A 23,883-nucleotide genomic window follows, 5' to 3' on the forward strand; every position below is an offset into this window, starting at 1 on the left:
GTTGCTGCTCCACCTAGAGTCTGCAACGACCACCCCGATTAAAACCAACCGTCCGTTAGTCTGATCGCGAGTCAAAGCCGCCGTCTTCGTCTACGATGTCTTCCGACTGCACCGAACTTGGCCGTCACGTCTGACCGACCCTATCGAACAGCAGCTAGCAGCCAGCAACCGCTATCAACCCGATCTCCACGTCTCGATCTCCACATCTGACACATCACTGTTGATTGCAGCTCATTGGACGGTTCGAGTCACCCGCCCGAAATGTCCAACTCCACCGATCGAGTCGTCAATCGCCGCCATGCTCCACCTTGCGCCATGTCCCTTCCGGACAGCCTATGCGACCTTGCGCGGTGTGGAACATGCCCATTACGCCTCCTCGTGGATCTTCTCCCTGGATCTGACTCTGGTACCACTTGTTAGAATAATTACGCGGAAGCGATAACCCCAAGAACACAAAATCAAATCACAAGATCACACAAACGAGAACGACACCGAGGCACGATATTTTTTAATAAGGTTCGGCAATGTGCCTACATCCTCGGAGCATGACTACGGGCGCTCTTCTCCATAAATAACAGCTACACCGGCATCCGGGCACCACCGTGGCAACGCCGCCGCTCACACCAGGCACCAAGTCGTCACACGGTTATACGGTAGTGTTCTTATATTTATGACCATTTGGAATACAAAGTACGACTCAAACTCTATCTCTAACCTACTAAATTACATATTCAAACTGTACCAGTCGTGATGCGTGTGTTCTCTCTACACATCGTGTACGCCGATCGAACCGAGGAGATCCCCCTAGTATCGAAGTGCCAGGCTATAGCATCATCCATATCCTGGTGGACCGGTATTGACTTGATTATATCTGCATCTATCCCTCCAAAAGGTTTGCTCTAGCAACTCGTGATCCCAACCCCACGTGACAGGGTCATTTTTATCATCTCGCTGACATCTCTCAAGAGATTTTGCCCCTTTGGTGTAACTACTCTTCTAGTCATTCCTCTCGGAATCCACGGATCAGTCTTATTTTTCACTATTGCCTACCCGCCAAATAATGCCATCCTTTAGTACATGGACTCCTTTCATGATGCTTCTCCACGAACTTGATATCACCATGGGGGTAGTACTTTGCATGAAGGATTCTTGCGCACAGCGAGTCAGGAATTTGTATCAATCTCCAACCCTGTTATGCACGAAGAATCACATCTTGATGACTAGCGTTAATATATGCATTATTGGAGAAGGGCTTGCAACTAATAAAGGATTTAATTTAGCATAACTACAACCATCTGCAACATTTTTATAACAAAGATTCATAGGACTACAATAACTGGCCAAAGAACTAGACCTACCAACAAAGCAGATAGACAGATTAGTGGCCCCTATCACCCAAATAGTGCAATCATCCCCAATGAATGGCCATTGTGCATACTTGATTAATTCACGGTATTGTGAAAAAATTTAGAGTTTTTATAGTTTTGTGAAATCATTTCGGTGAAAGGGTCACATAAAATTGTATTTCCTTACTTACAGTTAGGTCTGTGCATAATTTTTCGAACATGAAATATCCGATCTCTATTTCGGGTCTAACTTTTAAAATTGGAATTTAATATGGAAAATTCAAGTATAAATATGGATGAAAATGGACAAGGACGGGTGGAAAAGCCCTCAATCATTTCTGTTTTTGTATTTTATTACGAAAAACGGGAGCAGGAGCGAAATAACAGGAAGCGGAAGCAGAAACGGGATATACATGTTACGAAAATGGGCCGGAATTGGAAACTTTACTGTAATGCATTATTGTTTAATCACCATTCGCCTCACATGAATATAACACTATACACTCTTTTATGCAAGTTATTTTTTAAAATTTTGATTAAGATTTTATATTTTCTATGTTTAAACCCGTGAAGTACACCGATTGATGTTGAGAAACAAGAGCGAATATATGGTGTGCCTAATAATTTTTTCCAAATTGTATAAATACAAGACTAATGTGGGATCATCTTGATTAGAAAACGGTATTCCACAAATACGGATGTGATACACTCTTTTCCGCTTCCCATCTTATATTTGTGTTTCTCCATAAATACGAAAACAGGTTGGATAAATATATACTCCCTCCGTCCCAAAATAATTACACATCTAGAGTTTGAAATTTGTCCCACAAAAAGTACTAATTTGACCCAACTACTACAAAAAACAAGAGTTTCTATAATCTTCTTACAAAAGAGGACAAGGGGTATTTTGTAATTTCACACAATACATTGGTTTGCGTGCCTGGTCTTAGAATTGCATTTATTTTGAGACGGAGGGAGTAATTATTATGGGCAGGATATGATAAAAAAATTTCCGTCTGTTTTCCTCATGTTTATACCTTTCATTTTTTAGCAAAAGGTATAAACCTTTCGGACCCGAAATCCACCAGTGGTGGCCTATATTTCTTTAGTACTGCAATTTATCATTCAAAAGGAAACATATTATGAAAGAAAACATGACCGAGAATACCAATCTCTTTGACCAGGTGAACTAGAAGATGCGTCATAATATTGAAGAATGATGGAGGAAATATCATCTCAAGACTGACTAAACTTTGGACAACATCCTCATATAGCCTGCTTAAACTCGATGGATCGATTGCCTTCTGAGAAATTGTGTTGAGAAAGGCGCATAGATTTATGATTGTTGCTCGAACATTAGCTGGTAGAATACCTCTAAGTGCAACTGGAATCAATTGCGTCATCAATACGTGACAGTCATGGGACTTTACGTGTGCGAATTTCTTCTCTTTCAGGTTCAGTAGCCTCTTTATGTTTGAAGAGTAGCCTAATGGGACCTTGATACTGTTCAAACAGTCAAATATACTTTGCTTCTCTTCCTTACTAAGAGTGTAGCATGCAGGACCTAGGTAATGACGTCCTTTGTCCCTTTTTTCTGAATGTAGGGTGGCTCGTTGTTTCATACGTTGAAGATCTTGCCGCGCTTCCAATGTATCATTTGGCTTATCGTAGACAATAAGGAAGCCTAGAAGGTTCATACAAAGATTCTTTGTTAGGTGCATCACATCAATGCGTGGCGGATATCTAAGACTTTCCAAAAGGTAACTCCCAAAAAATACTCTTCTTCTTCCACATAGATGTACGTCCGTCATCACTCTGCACTGATCTGCTGCCAGGTCCTTTTCCGAATACTACTTTTATATCTTTGACCATTTCAAACACCATTTTTCCCACAATGATGCCTAGGTTTGGTACGATGATCTGCCTTTCCACCATAGTGAGCATGCCTCCTTAATGGGTGCTTGATCGGAAGAAATCGACGATGACCCATATACACGATCTTTCTACAGTGCTTGAGGTACGTGCTGTCAATTTTTTCTAAACAATGGGTGCATGCCCTGTAACACTTAATGGAATATTCGGAGGGGTTGCTTAGTGCTGGCCAATTGTTGGTGGTTATGAAAAGCAATGCACGAAGGTTAAAATACCCACATACGAACACTCTCCTCTTTCCACAACAATAGAAGATCCTCAATCAGTGGTTTTAGATACACATCTATATCGTTACCAGGTTGCTTCGGGCCGGGGATAAGCACCGGCATCATAATGAATTTCCGCTTCATACACAACCAGGGAGGAAGGTTGTATATACAGAGTGTCACATGCCAGGTACTATGGCCACTGCTCTGCTCACCGAAAGGATTCATGCCATCCGTACTTAAGCCAAACCTTATATTCCTCACATCACTTGCAAATATTGGGAATATTCTATCCACCTTTCTCCACTACGACCCATTAGCGGGGTGTCTCAACATATTGTCTTGCTTACGTTCTTCTTTATGCCATCGCATCAATTTAGCATTCGTTTTGTTCATGAACAAACGTTTCAGACGTGGTATTAGAGGGAAATACCACATCACCTTGGCAAGCACCCTCTTCTTGACACGCATCCCCTCAACGTTGTCTGAATCATCTCGAGGGATCTTATACCGGCATGCGTTGCATACAGGGCGTGAATCCAAATTTTCATACTCACCTCGATATAGGATGCAGTCATTAGGACAAGCATGTATCTTCTGTGCCTCTAATCCTAAAGGACAAACAACTTTTTTTTGCCTCGTATGTTGTCTCCGGCAAGGTATTACCCTCAGGGAGTAAGTTTTTTATAAGTTTCAGCAACTCCTCGAATCCCTTGTCAGACAAACCATTTGATGCCTTCCATTGCAACAATTCTACTGTGGTACCAACTTCTTTTGGTTTTGTTTGTAATCTGGGTACAATAATATTCTGTAGTCCTCCAACATACGCTTCAGATCTCTCGATTCTTTTTCTGTTTCGCAAACTTCCTCAACTTCGCGCAGCATCTGACCCAGATCATCTTTACATCATGTCCTTCGGCATCTTTTCCAGGCTCACCCATTGCAGTGTCATCAAAAAAGACACCGTAATTGCCTGCAAAGTCAGGAATCCTGTCCTCTTTTTCTTTATTATTATCTAGCATTATTCCTCTTTCTCCATGCTTGGTCCAAACATAATAGTTCGGTATGAAACCACTACTGAATAAGTGACTGTGGATGGTTCTTGATGATGAGTAATTCTTCTTATTTTTGCAGTTTTTGCATGGACAGTGAATGAAACCACTGTACTTGTGGTTCTCAGCAACTTTTATGAATTCATGCACACCATCGATGAACTCCGTTGAACACCGGTCCGTCATGTACATCCATTGCTGACTCATCTGGATTCACATTTTATTTTTTAACATCAAACGAGTGTCAACATAAACTATTTTTAAATAAACATTGGAAGTAATAATAATAAATTGAATGAATCAATGATTGATTACGAAACAAATTAAATTGGAGTGTCATCAAAATTATATACTATAAATAGATATATTATGTATGCCTAGTATAAAAATAAAATAATCCAAATCCTAACTATATATAAATAAATAGTTATCTTATAGCTAATAATTTATATAACAATAATATAATACCATAAAACTAAATCAGATCCAAAATACATCTACACATATTTATCAAGTGTATAAACTAAATAAAATGCTAACTACATCTACAAAATTAATTTGCTAAAATATTGAAAACAATATTACTAATCTTTTTAAAAAAATTAAAAAATTCGCCCCCTCCCCCTCACTCAGCTGCCATGAACAGTGAGTTCACGGCATCTTGGAGGGGAGAAGGGGGCGGGGTATTTATACTGAGGGCACAAAGGCACCGATTGACCAACCGGTGCCAAACACTAGGCATGGACACCGGTTTATATTATCAACCAGTGCTTTTATGATAGACACCTGGCGGCACCGGGTCATGACAAAACCTGACCCGATGCCATGACCCCGGTTCGTCCTGTTTTCTTTTTTTCATAGGGCCCGTTTGGTAGAGCTCCGGCTCCTCTGGTGGAGCGGCTTCTCGGGTGGAGCCGAAGTCGTTTTGAAAAACGTTTGGCAAAACAGCTCCACCAGTTGGATTGAGGTTGTGAAATGTCTAAACTGCCCTTTCTTTTTTTTTCATTTTTTCCATTTGCTTTCTTTTCCTTTATTTCCCATCCTTTTCTTTTCCTTTCCCTTTTCTTTTTCCCCTCCTCCTCCTTATCCATTCGACGCACCTCCCCGGCGCCCACCTCGCTCTCGCCGCCGCCCAACCCTCCCGCCTCACTCTCGCCGCCGCCGGCTCCCTCCCCAGCCTCATGATCCCGCCGCCGCCGGCCCCCTACCCGGCCTCGAGCTCCCGCCGGCGGCCCCCTCCCCAGCCTCGAGCTCCCACCGGCGGCGGCTCCCTCCCCCGCCTTCCACCTCCGTCTTCCACCTCCGGCGCCCTCTCCTTCCACCTTCGCCGTCCGCCTCCCCTCCACCCGGCGTTGCTGCTGCGCGCCCAGCGCCGCTCCCGCCCAAGCCCGACGCCCGGCGCCGCCGCTCCAGCCCAGGCCCAGCGCCCGGCGCCGCGCCTCCTCTCCGCCCGGTGCTACTGCCGCCCGCCCAGCGCCCCTCCCTTCCTCCCAGCGCTGCTCCCGCCCATGTCCGATGGCCGACACTGCCGCTCCAGCGCCCGGCGCCGCTCTCGGAAATCATTGCCGCTCCTGCTAGAGGGCCCATCGAGGGCACCGGTGGAAACAGAGGGGTGGAGCCGCGAGGAGCTATGTTTTGGTGGCTCCACCCTTGTGTGGAAGCTGCTACGGGCTCCAAGTGCGGCTTCAAGTCTGGAGCGGCTCCATTTTAGACCCTTTGGCAGGGCTCCGGCTGGAGCTGAATTTGGAGCCGGTTTGGGTGCCCTACCAAAGAGGCTCTTTTTGAACGATACTTTACAGTGTTCAGACCCATCCCTCGAAATCCACCGGTGGCCCAGTATTCAGACCCATCCCACGTTGGCAGTCCAGTCGCCCACGACTAACCCTAGCATCATCCCCCCGAATCCCCCCGAATCCCTCCCACCCTCTCCCCAGTCCCCCCCACCCCTTGGCAGCTCCCTCCCGAGTCCCGACGACCCGACGGCCTTCCCAGTTCCCGTCTCCCCGACCCCAAGACCCGTCGCCCCGCCAAGGCCGCCACCCAACTGCACCGCCGCCCGCCTACCAGGAGGCGCCTGCGCCAACCTGCTCCGCGCTCCCGGCCAATCCGCGGCCTCCGCGCCCGGAGCCGCCTGCCAGGAGCGTCTGCGCCACCGCGCCGCCTGCCTGCACCGCGGCCTCTGCGCTCCCGGTTAGTGCGCTGCTCCGCGCCCCGCAGGCCGCAGCTGCCCGCTTCACCATCTCTTTCTTCTTCCGTTCCTCCAGTTCTCTCTCGTGCATTTCTTTCCCGGCGACCCGGCGGTGAGGACTGGCGAGCGCCGCCGCCGCCATACGCCCGGTCTTCGTCAGGCCCTTTGCCGGCGACAAGCACTCACCTGGTACTTCCAGCTCTTATCATCCCTTCCTGCCTTCCTGATGTGCGAAACCGAGAACCCCAAACCCTAGCATAAGCTATTTGTATTCGGATCTGAATCCTGATCCACTAACTTGGCTGTGTTTGCTGCAGATTCGACCCGGAATGTGAATACGTGGTGTAATTGCCCGCGAAACGATGGCATCAGACGAGTTCATCAGCCTTGATGCAACTTGCGAGGCTGATGCGGAAGGTGAACAAGGGGGAGACCTTCAGGTTGAAGCTCCTGATGTGAATGGGGCGGAACCTCAGGCATCTGAACTCCAACCAGAAGGGGAAGCTGGTACTGTGGGTAGTAATCCCAAGCTGTCTGATGGGAACATAGATCTTGAAGAGGGGGAATTGGAAGATATGGACATCGCGGACGATGATGTTGTGGTTGTAAAGGATGAGCTATTAGATGCTTCCGTTCAGCCTGAAGTCAGTGTTGCAGCTGTACAGACTGTAATTGGTTTTGAGGTCAAGCTGGACAAGGGTATTGGGGCTGAAAATGCACCAAATTATGTGTCAAACAGCATCTCTGTCGAAGAAAGTCGTATCCTCTCAAATGGAATATTTATATATTTCTGCTAATATACTTCTGCCACTGCAAGGTGCCTATGTTTTCTAAAGATCCTTTTGTTTCCATTGAATCCTGGGAGCTGTACTCGCATAAGAAGCGCAGGCTATTAGTTGTCCTCCTGGGACCCCCCAAAAATGTATTGCGAATTGGGCAGTTTCTAGTTGTTGATCCTTGATATGGCATTTTTAGCAGCAAGAGGAGTTAAAAGAGCTCGTGTGGAATCAAAGGAGCCTTCAGTTCGTGTCATCTACAGTGACTTGACAAGGTTAATTACACCATGCTTTCCATTTTCACTTCCAAAAAATAAGTCACTCTAGGATTCAAAATTTGTCCCGAAAAAAAAGTCATCTTACCCTATTTAGAAAGTGCATATGCATGCAAGAAGCAATTAGTGCCAAATATGGGTAATAAATAGGGGCAAACATGGTCATTTTACCTTCTTGTTAATTTGCCCTAGAGTTCCTAGGATGACTTGTTTTTTGGGACGGAGGGAGTATAGGAATTGAAGAACATGTCATTTTGTGTTGTAGCCACTTCCGTCTCACTTATAGGCATTGTAGAACATGGCATTTTCTTGTAGCCACTTCCATACTCCAGAAAAGATTTTAAAACCATTTTGTTATTTCTAATGGTATTTCGTATTTTGATATATCAGGGAAAGCAAAAGAAAGCTTATGGAACTGATGCAACATTGGTCTCAGTGGCAGGCCAGAAGGCAGCACAAAGTGAAGGTACTGTTCCACACAATTATGCATGTTTCTTTTTCACTACTGGGTGGACCAAAATTCATTACTTGATAGCAAGGAAATTACACCTGAGTTTTTCACGCACAGTTCACATCTGACGAGCCTAAAGGATAACCCCTAACCAAAGCCAGCCATGCCTATAGCAGCTTGGCCGTACCGAGGACGACAGCGCGAAGCCATTTTCTTGGGTGATGCCCATGAAGCACAAAACCCCCACAACTCTCTTTCTCAGGTGGGAAAAGAACTGTAAAAACATTGGTGCAGACAAGCTAAAACAAAAAGCCCGCAGCACAAGGAGAACTTCTAGATTCCACTATCCTGGGTTAGTGAAGAAGGATTGTGCAGGCATCTTTTTCCATTGCGCTCCTTGGATGAAAGTGTAGCATCACCTCTTTGAGCACCTACGCACCATCTTCCCAGTTGCTTCTGATCATCACCTTTCTGTAGACCTGCCCAGTACACAATAGAGGAACAAACTGAGCAAATGGTCTCAGTAAGAGATCTTGTAAGTTTCTTTTCAAAACAAGCATTATTCCTTGCTCTCCAGAAAGCCCAAAGAATAGCAGCTAACCCCATCATGTGGAACTGTTTTTCATTCAGGAGACAATTATTTATCCACACCCAAAATTGATCCATTGAGGTAGGCCTCAGTGGGGACCCTAGCACAATTGCCACAAGGCTCCAGACATAGCTTGCCATAGAGCAATCAAAGAAAAGATGATTTATTGTTTCAGACCCAGAACAGAAGGAGCATTTCTTTTGCCCTGCCAATTTCTTTCCAGCAAATTGTCTTTCGTTAGGATAGCATTTTGGTAGAACAATTATGCATGTTTCTAATGTGTGCCCCTCATTCATTTTATTTGTACGTCATTAGTCTTTGACAGCGCAATAAGTGAGTGTTAGCTGTTTTGTTATGGATATTGGATCATTAGGGTAGAGACACGCTAGAGGGCAGGGTCTAGCCCTATTGCTCCGGCGGCTTGGACACGACAGAGGACAGGGTAGGCCCTGCTGCTCCAGCGGCTTAAGAGGAAACGCGATCGAGCGCCTCACAGACGAGATTGTGGCTCTTAATAAGAGCGGTGAGATCATCGGCAGCAAAAGCCATGGGAAAGGACCCCTGGCTCTGATACCAGATGTTATGGATATTGGATCATTAGGGTAGAGACACGCTAGAGGGCAGGGTCTAGCCCTACTGCTCCGGCGGCTTGGACACGACAGAAGACAGGGTAGGCCCTGCTGCTCCGGCGGCTTAAGAGAATTGGGGGATTTAGAATTGATTCTTCTTCCTCGCTTGATTAAAAGAGATACAATCCCATCCTTATATAGATGGGCTGACTTGACCCTTAAGAAACCCTGACTTAACCCTTAAGAAACCAATCCCTAAATTTAAGGAAATAACAAACCAATCTAATCTAACCTTTCCTAATATCTGGACCCTATTACTGTTCACGGTATGAACAGTACTTCCTACCCATGACATGTTTCTACTCTGGGGATATGGAAAAAAGTAACACTGCAAAACTCATTCCAGTTCTTATGATTTTGAAACTTTCATCTTTAAATAGTCAATACTGAAATTTGTTATTGCTTCATAGCGATTCGGTTTTATCCATATAACCTATCAGCACAAGAAGATAATGTATCCCAAAAGAATTCTCTGCAGAAATGATAGAATTGAAGTTTCTTATTGTGATGTTTATTTTCCTTATGGAAATAGCAGGAAGCTGTGGAAGAGATCTTAGAAAGTGGTGAAGAGACTTATTATCCGGCATTACATGTTGGTTCCGAGAAATCTTGTGCTGTGGTATGTATGTCCTTATATTGCGGATTTTTTTCTAGGACTGTTTTTTCAACTCATTTTTATTACATTTATACCACTGCTTAGTTTGAATTTTTTCAAACTTGTCTCTCATATGAATTCCATAACGGAATTTTTATGAACGATTCAAGCTTTCTTCACATTATTAAGTAGAAAAATCAATCCACGACATAAAAGTGAAGGCAATTTCCAGGAGAATAGTATTTGAATAGTCTAAATATTTTATTGGTGCTGTATTTTGTGCTGTCTTTCTTTTTTGTTATGCTTTGGTATCGAATAGATGTTCTTTAGGCATTGGCACTACCTTCAACATACATCTTTAATTTTTTTTTTTAATTTTACTGTGGTGTCTTGTTAAAGTAAAAAAAATGTACAGTGCAACTGTTTTATACTGAACATCTGCAAATCTTAATTACTTGTAATCTAAGAAATTAAATGTACGTAGTTTAGAATCTGTTTTGTTAAACTTTTGAAGACTGCACGCAGTTTAGAATATATTTTGTTTTTCTGTAGTGATGAGCAATCTCAAATTCTATAAATTATTGTCTTTTTTTTTCTAAAAAAATAAAGATTGAATTGTTTAAAATCTACAGCTATTTTGGCATGTGCTGCAGAAAATTACAACTTCCGGTGCCCATTGCAGAAACCTACAACAGGTGGTCCCATGTTTTCAATGGGTCTGGTGAAAGAGTTGTAGTTTTCTGCATCAAATGTCAAAATAGTCATCGGTTTCTAACAATGGAAAATTGTTCTTGTAGTTCTTGCAACATGCGTCAAAATAGTATGCTTTAAATTTAACTATTTAAATTTCTTGTTTTTTCCTATTTAAATTTCTTGCTTCCATTCCTGAGGTATTCTGCTTCTTGCTATCACACTTGCCTTAGCGGCCTGCTACTGTGAGCATGTTTCTTATAGGCATCCAATAGTGCAATTCTAGTTGTGTTAATGTGTGACGAACCCCTCAATCTGTTATGTAGATGGATATTTTGGGGTAACTAGGCCTTATGCTTTGCCAAGAGCTTGAGAGATTGAGGGAGACTAGAATTGTTTCTTCATTATTCCTTTCTTGCCTTAAATGAGATACAATCCCATCCTTATATAGATGGGCTGACTTGACCCTTAAGAAACCCTGACTTAACCCTTAAGAAACCAATCCCTAAATTTAAGAAAATAACAAACCAATCTAATCTAATCTTTCCTAATATCTGAGCTCTGTTACTGTTCACGGCGTGAACAGTACTTCCTACCCATGACACAATCACAGTAGGGACTCCCATATGTTTTTTGTCCTTGCTCTGTCTTTCCATTTATTTGGCGACATTGACCTCTTCTTTTAGACACTTTTAAGGACATGCTGGAAATAAAATCAATTTCCCTTCGAAACATCTCATTTTAGTCCTACAGGTTAATGTGGGCGTAGTTTCATGTCCTTCATTACTATATTACTGATAATATACGTCTAACTTTTGATGTAATATTATGATTTGTTCTTACTTTTCAAAGAATACTTTTTCTGAAATATAATAATTCACCCTGTTGTTTTCTTTCTTTCTTTTTTCTTATCCTTACAAGTCATTTTGGGTGGATAACCAAGCAAGGGAGAGTGCTACCATGGATGATGAATCTGTTCCACTGTATGATCGGGAATTTACCTTGGGCTCAACTCCACTGGGTGATTCATCAAACACTGAAAGGTAGAAGTTCGGCGGTGTTTGGTTTCCTGACGCTTATTTTAAGGCCTGTCGTATCAAATGTTTCGATGCCAATTAGAAAGACTAAACATAAGCTAATTATAGAACTAACTGCAAAAGCCTATGGCTTATTCACGAGATGAATCTATTAAGGCTAATTAATCCATGATTAGCACATGTTTACTGTAAATCACATGGGCTAATCATGGACCAATTAGGCTTAATAGTTTCTGTTAGATGTATATGCATTTTGTATATTTAGTCACTAGTATAGGGTGCTCTTTGCACATTGTACATGACCTTATCAGCCCTTTGGGCATGGCAATACAATCTGAGTTTGCTCATTCTAACATGGTATCACAGCCTAGGTTTAGGTCACATCCCGCCATCGCCGGCGAGCCTCCGACAAGACGCCGGTGAGCCACCACCGCCGGTCGGCGAAGGCAGCTCCACCTCTTCTTCTCCCTCCCTCCACTCCCTTCTACTCCCGCAGCCCGCTCCTGCCGCGGCTGCTCAGCTCGTGCCTTCCGCGGCCCCTACACCTCCCGAGCCTCGTGCCGCTGGCTCCAGACCGTGCCGGCCCGAGCCTCCTCCGCCGCTGGCCACTCGCCTCCTGTAGCCCCGGCTCCTTCGCCGCCGTCCCCGTGCCTCCTGGCGAGCCGCCGGTGAGTTGCCGGCGAGCCTCTGCCGCCGGCATCCGCGTGTCTGCGCCCGCGCGCCTCGCCGCCTTGCCTCCGCCTCTGCCTCGCGGGTCCGCGCCGTCCCGCGTGGACGCACGCCACCGTCGCGCTGCCCTTGTCGCGCGCCTCCCTGTCGCCGGTCCGCGCCCCAGTCGCGCCTCCTGCGATGCCCTGCCACCCGTGCTGCTTGCCCTCCCTTCCGCTGCCGCACGTGCCTGCGCGGCTTCCCTCTCCTCTATTTCTCTGCCTTGCTATGCTCTCTGCTTTGCTCCATCCCTCCGCTGTGCCTTGTGCTGCTCTGCCTTGCCTTGCCTCGCTACTCTGTTCTGCACTGCTCTGCCTTGCTCTGCTCCCTCCTAACCGAGGGGTAACACACAAAAAAGGGGACAGCAGAGTGCCTAGGAAAGGAGCAGTACACTTTCTACACTGATGGCCTCTTCTACCACTGTCTGCGGCTCTGCCTTAGAGCGGGAGCTGCTCACGTTGTTCTGCCGCCTCAATGCTGCTACTTCCTCCCTTTCTGGGACTACTGCTCGTGCTTCTGATTCACCACCACTGCATCCTTACAGTGACACATCATCTCAATGGTTCCTTGATTCTGGTGCTTCATTTCATGACTCCAGATTCTACCCAGCTGTCCTCCTTGTCCTTTCTTGATCACTCAATTGTTGTTCAGACAGCTGATGACACCTCTCTTCCAGTCACTAGACGCGGTATTCTCTCGACGTCTTCCTTTCATGTGCCTACAGTTTCACATGTTCCTAACCTCACCATGCAGCTGATGTGTGCTGGTCAGATTACTGATCATGGATGTCGCATCATTCTTGAGTCAGACTCTTGTTGTGTTCAGGATCTTCGCACGGGACTTCTTGTGGGAACTGGGCCTCGGCGCCATGACCCTCAGCGTCTTTGGGAGCTTGAGTGGCTTCGCCTTCCCTCGTCCACTATGGCGAATCCCTCATCCACCTCACCTGCACCCGTGGTTGCTGCTTCTGCTACTGCACCTACCTTTGCTCAGTGGCATCGTCGCCTTGGTCATCTCTCCGGTTCGAGGCTTTCCACTCTTGTGGGCAGTGGTGTTTTAGGTCCTGTCTGGTGATGCCGCACTTCATTGTATGGGTTGCAAACTTGGTAAACAGTTGCAACTCCCTTATACATCCAGTGATTCTGTATCGCAGCGGCCTTTTGATCTCATTCACTCTGATGTATGGGGCCTGCTCCTTTTGTCTCCAAAGGGGGTCACTCCTATTATGTCATTTTCATTGATGATTATTCACAGTTTACCTGGATCTATCTTATGTCCTCCCGTGGTCAGTTTCTATCTATCAGCAATTTGCCACTATGATTCGCACTCAGTATGATTCTTCCATTTGTTCTTTTCGTGCTGATTCTGCTGGTGAGTACATCTCTGCTGCCCATCGCCGTTTCCTTGCTGAACAGGGTACCCTTCCTCAGAATGGTGCTGCTGAATACAAGCATCGTCACATTCTTGAGACTGCTCGCGCTTTACTACTCTCCTCTGAGCTTCCACCTCACTTCTGGGCTAAGGCTGTCTCTACGACTGTTTTTCTCATTAATAGACAACCTTCCTCAGTTCTTCAGGGCTGTATCCCATATGAGCGTTTGTTTGGCCATCCACCCAACTGCAGTCATCTTTCGTTGCTTTGGGTGTGCCTGCTTTGTTCTTCTCCCTCCCCGTGAGCGCACCAAACTAACTGCTCAATCCGTTGAGTGTCTTTCTTGGGTACAGTACGGAGCACAAGGGTTATCGTTGCTACGACCCTGTTGCCCGTCGGATGAGGATATCTTGGGATGTCACCTTTGATGAATCCCGCCCTTTTTACCCTCGTTCCTCCACCACCTCCTCTTCCACTACCGCGGAGTCTATCTCCTTCTTGGCTCTTCCTGACGTGTCTCTTCCGCTGCCATCCACTCCACTATCACCACCTTCTGCTCCTTCTATAGTTCCTCCACCTCCACCTGAGCCTTCTCAATCGCTCTTTGGGCCTCCCGTCGAGGTTCCTCCTTCCCCTCTTGTGCCTTCTCTGCTGCCCCTTAGTCCTACTCCTGTGATGGTCCCTCCACGTGAGATCACCCACGTCTATTCTCGTCGCTCGAGACCACCTCCACCTCCACCTTCATCTGAGTCGTCTTCCTCACTCCTCGGACATACTCCTGTGGTGGTCCCTCGTGAGATCACTCACGTCTACTCTCGTCGCCCGAGACCTCCACCTTCACCTGAGTCGTCTTCCTCACTCCTCGGACCTACTCCTGTGGTGGTCCCTCCTTGTGAGATCACTCACATATACTCTCGCCGTCCGAGAACTCCACCTTCACCCTCACCTTCACCCAAGTCTCCTTCCTCGCTCCTTGGTCCTACTCCTGAGTCGCCATCTCGGAATAATCTTCGTGATCGTGGTGCTCTACGACCTCCAGAGTGCTATGCCTTTACTGCTGTTGCACTTGTTGAGCCGACCACCGACCACTTACCGTGAGGCTGCTGCCGACCCTGACTGGCAGCACGCCATGTTTGAGGAGATTGCTGCCTTGGAGCGCACCGGTACTTGGGATCTTGTACCCTTGCCTTCTCACGCCACTCCTATTACTTGCAAGTGGGTCTATAAGATCAAGACTCGATCTGATGGCTCTCTTGAGTGCTACAAGGCTCGCCTTTCGCGCGTGGCTTTCAACAGGAGCATATGGTCGTGACTATGATGAGACTTTTGCTCCTGTTGCTCACATGACCACTGTCCGGACTCTCCTTGCTGTTGCTTCTGTGCGGCAGTGGTCCATCTCCCAGCTCGATGTTAAGAATGCTTTTCTTAATGGAGAGTTGCGTGAGGAGGTCTACATGCAGCCACCTCCGGGGTATTCTGTCCCTGCTGGAATGGTTTGCCGGCTGCGTTGATCTCTTTACGGCCTCAAGCAGGCTCCTCGGGCATGGTTTGAGCACTTCTCCTCTATTATCATTGGTGCTGGCTTTAAGCCAAGTGACCACGACCCTGCCCTCTTTGTTCACACTTCTTCTCGTGGTCGCACGCTTCTTCTCTATGTTGATGACATGATCATCACCGGTGATGACTCTCAGTTCATTGACCTTGTGAAGATGCGCCTCAGTGATAAGTTCTTGATGTCTGATCTTGGTCCTCTTCATCACTTTCTTGGTCTTGAGGTCTCTTCCACACCTGATGGCATCTACCTCTCCCAGGAGAAGTATGTTCAGGATCTTCTCTCCCGTGCCGGTCTCACAGATCACCGTACTGTTGATACACCCATGGAGCTAGGTGTTCACTTGCGCGCCACGGATGGTGAACCTCTTGCTGATCCGACTCACTATTGTCATCTTGTTGGTAGCCTTGTTTATCTTGGGACATTGTATAGGGTGCTCTTTGCACATTGTACATGACCTTATCAGCCCTTTGGGCATGGCAATACAATCTGAGTTTGCTCATTCTAACAGTTTCATCTCGCGAATAAGCCTAGGAGTTATGGAATTTGTTTTGTCCTTAATCTATGTTTAATACTCCTAATTAGCATCCAAACATCCGATGTGTTGGGGCTCAAAATAAGCCAAACACCCCCTTATTATTAGTATTAGCTGCTTCGTCTATATCTTTGGAGTCCTTAGTCATGTTGCTAGCATTGCCTGATGTGTAAACAATCTTTGGAGCCCGTCAGCTTCCTTATGTTCTTTTAGTCACTAACTATGAATAAATAACCACTTTTCTTGATCATTTAGGACCTGTTTGGACACTTGATTTTGTCAGGGTTCTGCAAGTTCATGAAACAGTTCAACTTCCACAGGAATCTGGGAATTTACCACATTCCTGTGGGGGCTTCAGTGATTGTTTTGTTTAGATTTGTAGTGTCATTATTCTTGAACCATTTGTATGTATTAATAGTATTGCACCTTAATCTACTTATGCTAATGTGGTGTCAAAATTTATCCCTACAGTTATTTAGAGAAAAATCTTTTGGTATTAAATTAATGTATACTCCCTCCGTCTGGAAATAAGTGTAGTTTTAGCATTTAAATTTTGTTCCACAAAGAGGGTAGTTTTAGCTTGTAATGAGATCCATCTAATTAAAGCAATGCCAGGTACCAATAATGTATTGTATAGAAAAACGCATAGAGCCAATGAAATATTTAGTAGATATTACTTTTCTAGTTCCAATGCCTATGCATTCATTGAGTATTCAGAAAAACAAATAAATAACACGATTTTCAATCACAGTTGCTAGAAGTAATTAGGGGTGACAAAGTCATTTCTTAGGATGCGTAATGTCTGAAATTTTCTAAAACAACACTTATTTTAGGACGGAGGGAGTATGCACTAAACAGTCAGTTGGCTAATGGATAAATTCTATTCTTGTGTGTTTATCTTGTGGTAGATCTGAGTGCTAGTGGATACATATTCTTTGTTTGTGACATTTAATACTTGACATATCTCATTACTATATAAATTATGAAACTATGTCAGCTAGGGAGTTAGAATTTCTAGGCCTGTGCAAGCGAAGCGGTTTGATTGGCTGGTTTTCGGCCTTGCGTATGGGCTCTAGGGTCATTCTCATTCCCTTCTCAAGGCTGGCAAAGTAGGTTCTTTATTACTCGAAAGCCATTGCACTTTCATTTCTTATCTCGGCACAGTAGAACTGTGCAGCCGTTTTGTCGCCTGGGTCGTTCTCCGTACTAACACATGCAAGTCGAATGTTGTTTTCGGGGAGCTGGGAAGAAGGAAAAGAGGCTCCTAGCTAAAGTTGTCTCGCCCTGCTTCAAAACTGCAGGGCGCGCGCTATGGCTTTGACCTAACGGCCTCCGTTTGCTGGAATCGGAATAGTTGAGAACAAAGTGGCGAACGGGTGCGTAATGTGTGGGAATCTGCCGAACAGTTTGGGCCAAATTGTGAAGAAAGCTCAAAACCGCTGTTTGATGAGCCTCGTAGTTTATGTAGTTGGTCATTGTTTTTGCTTCCTTTCTGAAGGGATCTTACTCCTGAACTCTCCCATTGTCTTATTATAATTCTAAAAACTCGTGCTTATCTTTGATCAAGTTTTAAGGCCTTCGACTGTTTGGTTATATTTGTTGTGGCATTCTGTTATTGTTTTTTCAAAGGCAGACTAACATTTAGTTTTTTATGATTGTTCCATTGTTAATATTGTAATTATATTTTTCACTGGACCAACAATTGAGGTACCTTGTTTCTCTGACAGCAGGGCAGATAAGGATGATTCGCGCTGCTTCAATTGTGGTTCTTATAGCCATGCTCTGAAGGATTGCCCAAAGCCTCGGGACAATGTTGCAATTAGCAATGCTCGGAAGCAGCATAATTTGAAAAGAAACCAATCTAATGTTAACCGCGTACAGAACCGATATTACCAGAAAACACCCGGCAAATTTGATGATCTTAAAGCTGGAGTACTGGGACCTGAAACTAGAGAGTGCCTGGGAATTGGGGTAATGACTATATCAATTACAGTCACCATCCTGATTTTATTGATAAAATGTTTATGTTTACCTTTTTACCAACCTGATCAGTCTTGCCCTAAAAAAAATAATAAATTGATCAGTCTTCTTCTGATATGTTTGCTGTGAAATAAAATGACATTTATCTGCACCTCCTGTTAACTTACTGAAATACTACACATGCATCCATGAAATGAAAAGATTTAGTTTATTACTCCAATAATGTTTGTATTTATCTTTATCAAGAAGCTGTCTATCGAAATAGCAACTTTTGCCTATTCAGGTGTCGTGTTTATTGTGTGCATGAGATTCCTGTTGTTCAAGCAATGTTCCACAAGGCGCTATTCCGCGCTCGCCTAGGCTCGCTTATGCGCTAGGCGGCGGGGTACCGCCTCGCCTAGCGGTCTCCCTGTGCACTGGGCTACCGGTCTCCCCCGTGCGGGGCTGCTGCTCACGACGGGGCCGCTCCCCTCCGCTCCTCGCAGTCGCAGGTAAGCACGTCGATCTGCCCTCCCCTGCTCCTCTCTCTGCTCACTACCTCCTCCCTCCCTAGATTCTTTGGGCCGCCGATCTCCCTCCGCGCGGGGCTGTTGCTCCCGCCGGCCGCTCCCCTCCGCGCGGTGCTGGCGAGGGAGGAGGCAGAGCAGAGAGCGCCGGCGGCGGTGGCAGAGGAGGAGGCAGGGACGGGCGCCGGCGGAGGAGAAAGTAGGGGACGGGCGGCGAAGGAGAAAGCAGGGGACAGGCGGCGGCGGCGGAGGAGGAGGCAGGCGTGGAGGAAGGGTGGAAGCAGAGGCGAGGGGAAGGCCGGGGCGGCGTTGGGAACGAGATGATATGGACTACTTTGCTGAGATATGAAGGGGGTAGATGGGATCTCGCCCTCACGCTGGAGGCTCTGAGATTAATCCTCTACTTCTTCCTTGACCTAATTGGATACATGGGGCCTCTATTAAATAGAGGTGACTCACCCTAACATATCGGTGGCGCTGCAGTGCCGTGTGCTACAGTACCGCGGTACTGTTCATGGGCTGCATTGCTCGTGGGCCAGGGCCTCTAGCCAGCCCACTTCCCATAACACTTCACCACCCCTCGAAGACAGCTTGTCCTCGAGCTGGAAGGCCACCAATGCTGAAATCTTGAAACTCCAGTTGATGCGGATGACGAAGAGGGCAACGAATCATCTGGCTGCTGAAGGAGCTGCACGCCCAACTTGCTGCAGGGAGACCCAGGTGGTGTGCTCAGAGGTATTGACGAGGCGACCGCGTGTGGCCACGCTGGGGGTGGCGCCCAGGACATCGTGGGTGGCGCTGTTGCCGCACGTGGCTGTGCAAGCGCAGACGCGCAGGAAGGCAGGGGACCGATGAGACAGATGGCGTCGCTGCTGTTGATGACGTCTTCCGTCCGAGGAGCCTGGAGCTGCAGGTGGCGAGGTCGTCGGTAGGTGCGGAGCCGTTGACGGCTCCAGGGTGTATCTGGCGGGTCGGCCCGCGGACGCACCAGAGGCGGCGCTGGTATGCTGGCCAGTGGTTGCGCCAGGACCGGCGCTGGCAGGGCCGGTGCTGGCCGGCTAGCCCGCGAACTCCCTTGGGATGGCGCCGGCGGGAAAACACGCGAGTCCTCCCGTCGGACAGCAGACGCCAGTCCGAGGAAAGTGCCGGATGGCCCGGTGGAAAGGCGCGGTCGTGGAGTCCGAAGATGGGCCGCGCCTGGCGTGGCGGCCGCCGGATATGAGGCCGTGTGGGGCGCGATGGCGCGGCCACGAGCACGGATGGGGCCGCGCGAGGTACACCCGATGCCGGAGGCGCCGCGACGCACGGTGTGGCGAACGCCAGGGGCGAGGCCACGCGAAGGGCGCAGGTGCGGATGTTGGCCGGCGCTTGCGTAGGCGCGAACAACGGCACGAAAGATGCAGCAGATGCTGGAGGCGCCGGCAACGGGGAAGCCGCGCGTGATGCGTTGAATCCTGAACACGAGGCCGCGTTGAAGACGCTGGTGGCGAGGTCGGAGGATCTGCAACTGCAAGCGGCGATGGAGTTGCAGATGTGGCCGGTGGTGGAGATGCAGCCTCCGGTCTTGGCGGTGTTGGTGCTGCTAACAAAATCGATGGCATTGTGCAGACCGCCCGTGATGATGCTGTCGCCGTTGAGGAAAACAGGGCCACAGGTGGTTGCGGCAGCATAGAAAATCCAGTGGCAGCCCCTGTAGTTGGAGATAGGCTGGTGACCGCTGGTTTCGACGAGGCCGGGGACGCCGGGGCCGTGGAAGAAAGCGCCGCGGGAATGTGCGTCGCCGGCACGAGCGCCGCGGAAGGTGCCGCGGGGGACGTGGACGCGCGAGACACGGCCGGGGACGCCGGGGCCGTGTGTGGTGTGGTCACTGGCACCATGACCGCATGGGGTGCGGAAATAGCCGCCCGATGGGCCGGATTTGCGGCAGGGGATGCCGACGCAACCCCCGAAACGACTGCAGTCGGTGCCGCCAGAGGTGTTGCAGATTGGATCAACTCCACGCAAGGCGCTGCAGGGGGCGCCGCGATCGCGTGGGATGCGGGAGTCGATCCGCTCGTGGGGGTGGGCGGCGAAATCGGAGGATCCGTCGGGGCAGTGGGCAGCTGGGCTCTGCCAGGCGCAGGTGAGGAAGACGTTGCAGAAACGGGCGCCGCCGGGACGAGCGCCGCGGAAAGCGCTGTGGGGACGGGCGGCGCGTACGTCGCGGGGACGAGTGTCGCGGAAGGCGCTGTGAGGATGAGCGCTGCCGGGACGGGCGCCGCAGACGCTGGTGGCCGCGGTAGTTGGCGCAGACAAGGGTGCCGGCGCGGGGGCGGGCGCCGTGGGGACGCGCACCATGGTCGCACGGGGTGCGGGTGCGGCCGTCGAAATCGCAGATGCCGCCGGATTTGGTGAAGCAGATGCTGGAGGAGCTGATGCTGAGGGTGATGTCTGTGGCCCGAAACGCTTGTTGATGCCGTCTACGAAGTCCGACCAGGACGGCTTGCCGTCGTTCTTCTCGAGGTGGAAGTACCACTGGGCCGCGGCGCCCTCAAGGTAGAAGGCGGTCATCCAGACTTGCAGTGACGCCGGAGTGCCCTGGGAGCGGAAAAACTGCTCACACTTGTGGAGCCAGCCCAGGGGATTGTCGGCGCCGTCGTACTTGGGAAAGCGTAGCCTGTGGACTGGCGGCGACGGAGATGCAGCCCGCGGCGCTGCTGCTGCCGCAGAGGACGGTGGCGATGTAGATGTCGAAGCTGCTGGTGGTGATAGAACCGAAGGAGACGTGCCGATGGCGTCGATCTTGGCAAGGAGCCTCCGGAACCAGGCGTCATGAGTGAGAGATTCTCTCATGATCAGGAGAGGGGAGGGACGAACAGATGCAATCTGATCGTGACTGAATTGGATTAGGGGTGGGATGTGAATCTGATCGTGACTGAATTGGATTAGGGGTGGGATGTGGGTGGGATTTGTGGCGCAGGGGAAGAAAATTGGCTCTGAATACCAAGATGATATGGACTACTTTGCTGAGATATGAAGGGGGTAGATGGGATCTCGCCCTCACGCTGGAGGCTCTGAGATTAATACTCTACTTCTTCCTTGACCTAATTGGATACATGGGGCCTCTATTAAATAGAGGTGACTCATCCTAACCTATCGGCGGCGCTACAGCGCCGTGTGCTACAGTACTTTGTACTGTTCATGGGCTGCATTGCTCGTGGCCAGGGCCTCTAGCCAGCCCACTTCCCATAACACGAGAGGAGAGGCAGGGAGGGCGTCGGGAAGGGGAACGAGAGGAGAGGAGGGGAGGAGATAAGGTGGCTGTTGGGCTGCTTTGATGGGCCTATTTTTCAACTCAGGGTTTAGTGGTTCTATGTTTTTCTTTTCTTTTAGAGGTATATAATGTATATGACAAAGGTATACGTATGTATATGGCACCGCCTAGCAAACCGACTTGAAACGCCTAGGCTCAAGGCGGTGGGTCACCGCCTAGAAACCGCCTAGCGCCTAGCCTAACATTGTGTTCAAGGTTAAGTAATTTTGTCTTGAGTGCAATGCTTTTCTCTCATTTATTATCAACCATTGACTATTGATTTAGATGACCATACTTAAAAATGATTCACATCATGTTTACTCAACTAAATGCATTAGGCCTGCTGGCACGAAATTTCAACATGTTTTTCCTGTAGTCACTTTTCTACTAGCAAATGAAGCTAGAAGCCTCAACAAAGTAGTAATAACACTGCAGGATTAGACATTATTATTGTACTTGATGTTCGGAATTTCGGATAGCCCTCCAAGCAGACACAATAATTTTGCTATAATAGGAGTACTAGTCCTGTGTGTCTTTTTAAATATTTTTTTTGGGGATTGAATCACCTTACTCTGTGAATATTATTTTTGAATTCCAGAATGGTAGGATCACTTTCTGAGTACAATAATCTTTTGCAGGAAAATGACCCCCCTCCTTGGCTGCATAGGATGCGTGAATTAGGTTATCCTCCAGGCTACCTAGGTAAGCTCAGTATACATTTGAATATTTCTGTGCAAAGTATGCAAACATTTGTTTCTGATATGCATAGTTTACTCAGTTCTTTAAACCATATTCTTGACTAGGCCTGTTTGACTCCGATCCACGTACATCTTTTATCTTGCAATAGCAACCCAATTTTGCTGCATTCCTATATAGAAGTCAGACAGTGAACATTACCATCAGGATGGCATGTGAAGTTTTGTGTATATTTGTTTACATTAGGCATTAGTTAGGTTCTATAACAGATATTTTTGTCAGGATCTCGCTACTCACTGATTGTGATTTTTAGATGTGGTTGATGATGAAGACAAACCTTCTGGTATCACCATATTTGGAGATGGTGAGGTGAAACTAGAGTACGAGGAGGGAGAGCTTCCAGGGCAAGGCGAACCATCCCCACCTCGGAAAAGGATGACAGTGGAATTCCCTGGAATAAATGCCCCCATCCCAGAGAACGGTGACCCCTGGCTGTGGGGCAGCACCCCTCCCCAGTCCTCTGCCCACCAATACTCATCGGATTCGAGGGATTACCGTGATAGAGGACCTCCTGGTGCTGATCATTATTCATCGAGATACCATTCCCTCGACCATGGGCAGTTGAGCCCAAGCTTGGGGAGGTCACACTCAGAGAGGGGGTGGAGAAGCCCACCTCGTTACGATAATCTGCCGGCAGATGACGGTGCTTGGACCCCACATTCGTACCCTAGTAGGCAGTTCTCGGGACACTACAGCTCGAGCTCGGAGATGTCGTCGCGCCATTACAGGGACAGGGACAGGGACAGGGACAGGGACAGAGACAGGCATGACAGCAGGCACTACCACCACCGCAGATAAGTCAAGTCAAGCATGCAGCTGATTTGTACGGTATCATTTTGCTGAAGAATCTTATACTGGACGACTTGGATCTGACATAACAGCAGTTCTATTAGTGTCTGAAGTTTCGAATTTTCCTTGTCTCCATATATTTTGCAGCGCTGCTCCCAAATGCATAGTGGGCAGTCGCCTTCTCTCATCTAGCCTGTGACTGATGTTTGTTCCCGTTTTGTATGACTGCCGTTATCTGTAACTCTGCTCATTTTTTTACAGTTAAGGAGAAGACATAGTATATTGTAGAATGAAAATCTGAGGGCCTGTTTGGATGAAAGGTTTTAGAAGTAGTAAAACACTGGTAAATAAACATTTCCTGCCTATGAGGTCAAAAGTCTGGATGAATGGTCCTCACACATTATAACTGGTTTGCCCTGATACCGTGGTACAAAAATGAGAGGAATTAGGTCAGGTTGCCGTTGACGGTCGTGGAGCTTGCAAGGGTGATGCTCCGCTGGAGCGCTCGTCAGTCGTCACACACATCCCACCTCTTGAGAGCTCTGGTCTGAAGTTTCTTTAATTCTAACTGTCTCCAAGTTGATGTTAATCTTCTCGACGCATCTTCCATCCTGGCAGCTTTGGAGA

General features: G+C 47.8%; 1 protein-coding gene across 6 annotated transcripts; it reads left to right on the forward strand.

Annotated features, from left to right (window-relative positions):
* The first annotated feature begins 6,459 nt into the window (after positions 1 to 6,459).
* On the forward strand, positions 6,460 to 23,619 carry LOC120656099 (zinc finger CCHC domain-containing protein 8-like). 6 transcript variants are annotated; one of them, XM_039934111.1, is made up of 10 exons: positions 6,506 to 6,726; positions 6,801 to 6,913; positions 7,042 to 7,483; positions 7,700 to 7,775; positions 8,166 to 8,241; positions 9,977 to 10,063; positions 11,651 to 11,772; positions 17,661 to 17,904; positions 22,350 to 22,413; positions 22,721 to 23,619. In XM_039934111.1, exons 3-10 carry the CDS (start codon positions 7,087 to 7,089, stop codon positions 23,263 to 23,265), a joined length of 1,611 nt encoding a protein of 536 aa, XP_039790045.1. In that variant the 5' UTR covers positions 6,506 to 6,726; positions 6,801 to 6,913; positions 7,042 to 7,086; the 3' UTR covers positions 23,266 to 23,619. The 6 variants fall into 6 exon arrangements, with proteins under 6 accessions (XP_039790048.1, XP_039790047.1, XP_039790050.1 ...); XM_039934114.1 differs by having other exon boundaries at positions 6,460 to 6,913; positions 17,664 to 17,904; XM_039934113.1 differs by having other exon boundaries at positions 6,460 to 6,913; positions 9,980 to 10,063.
* Positions 23,620 to 23,883: the final 264 nt, after the last annotated feature.

Source organism: Panicum virgatum, chromosome 1N, assembly GCF_016808335.1.
Source record: "Panicum virgatum strain AP13 chromosome 1N, P.virgatum_v5, whole genome shotgun sequence".
Taxonomy (NCBI): domain Eukaryota; kingdom Viridiplantae; phylum Streptophyta; class Magnoliopsida; order Poales; family Poaceae; genus Panicum; species Panicum virgatum.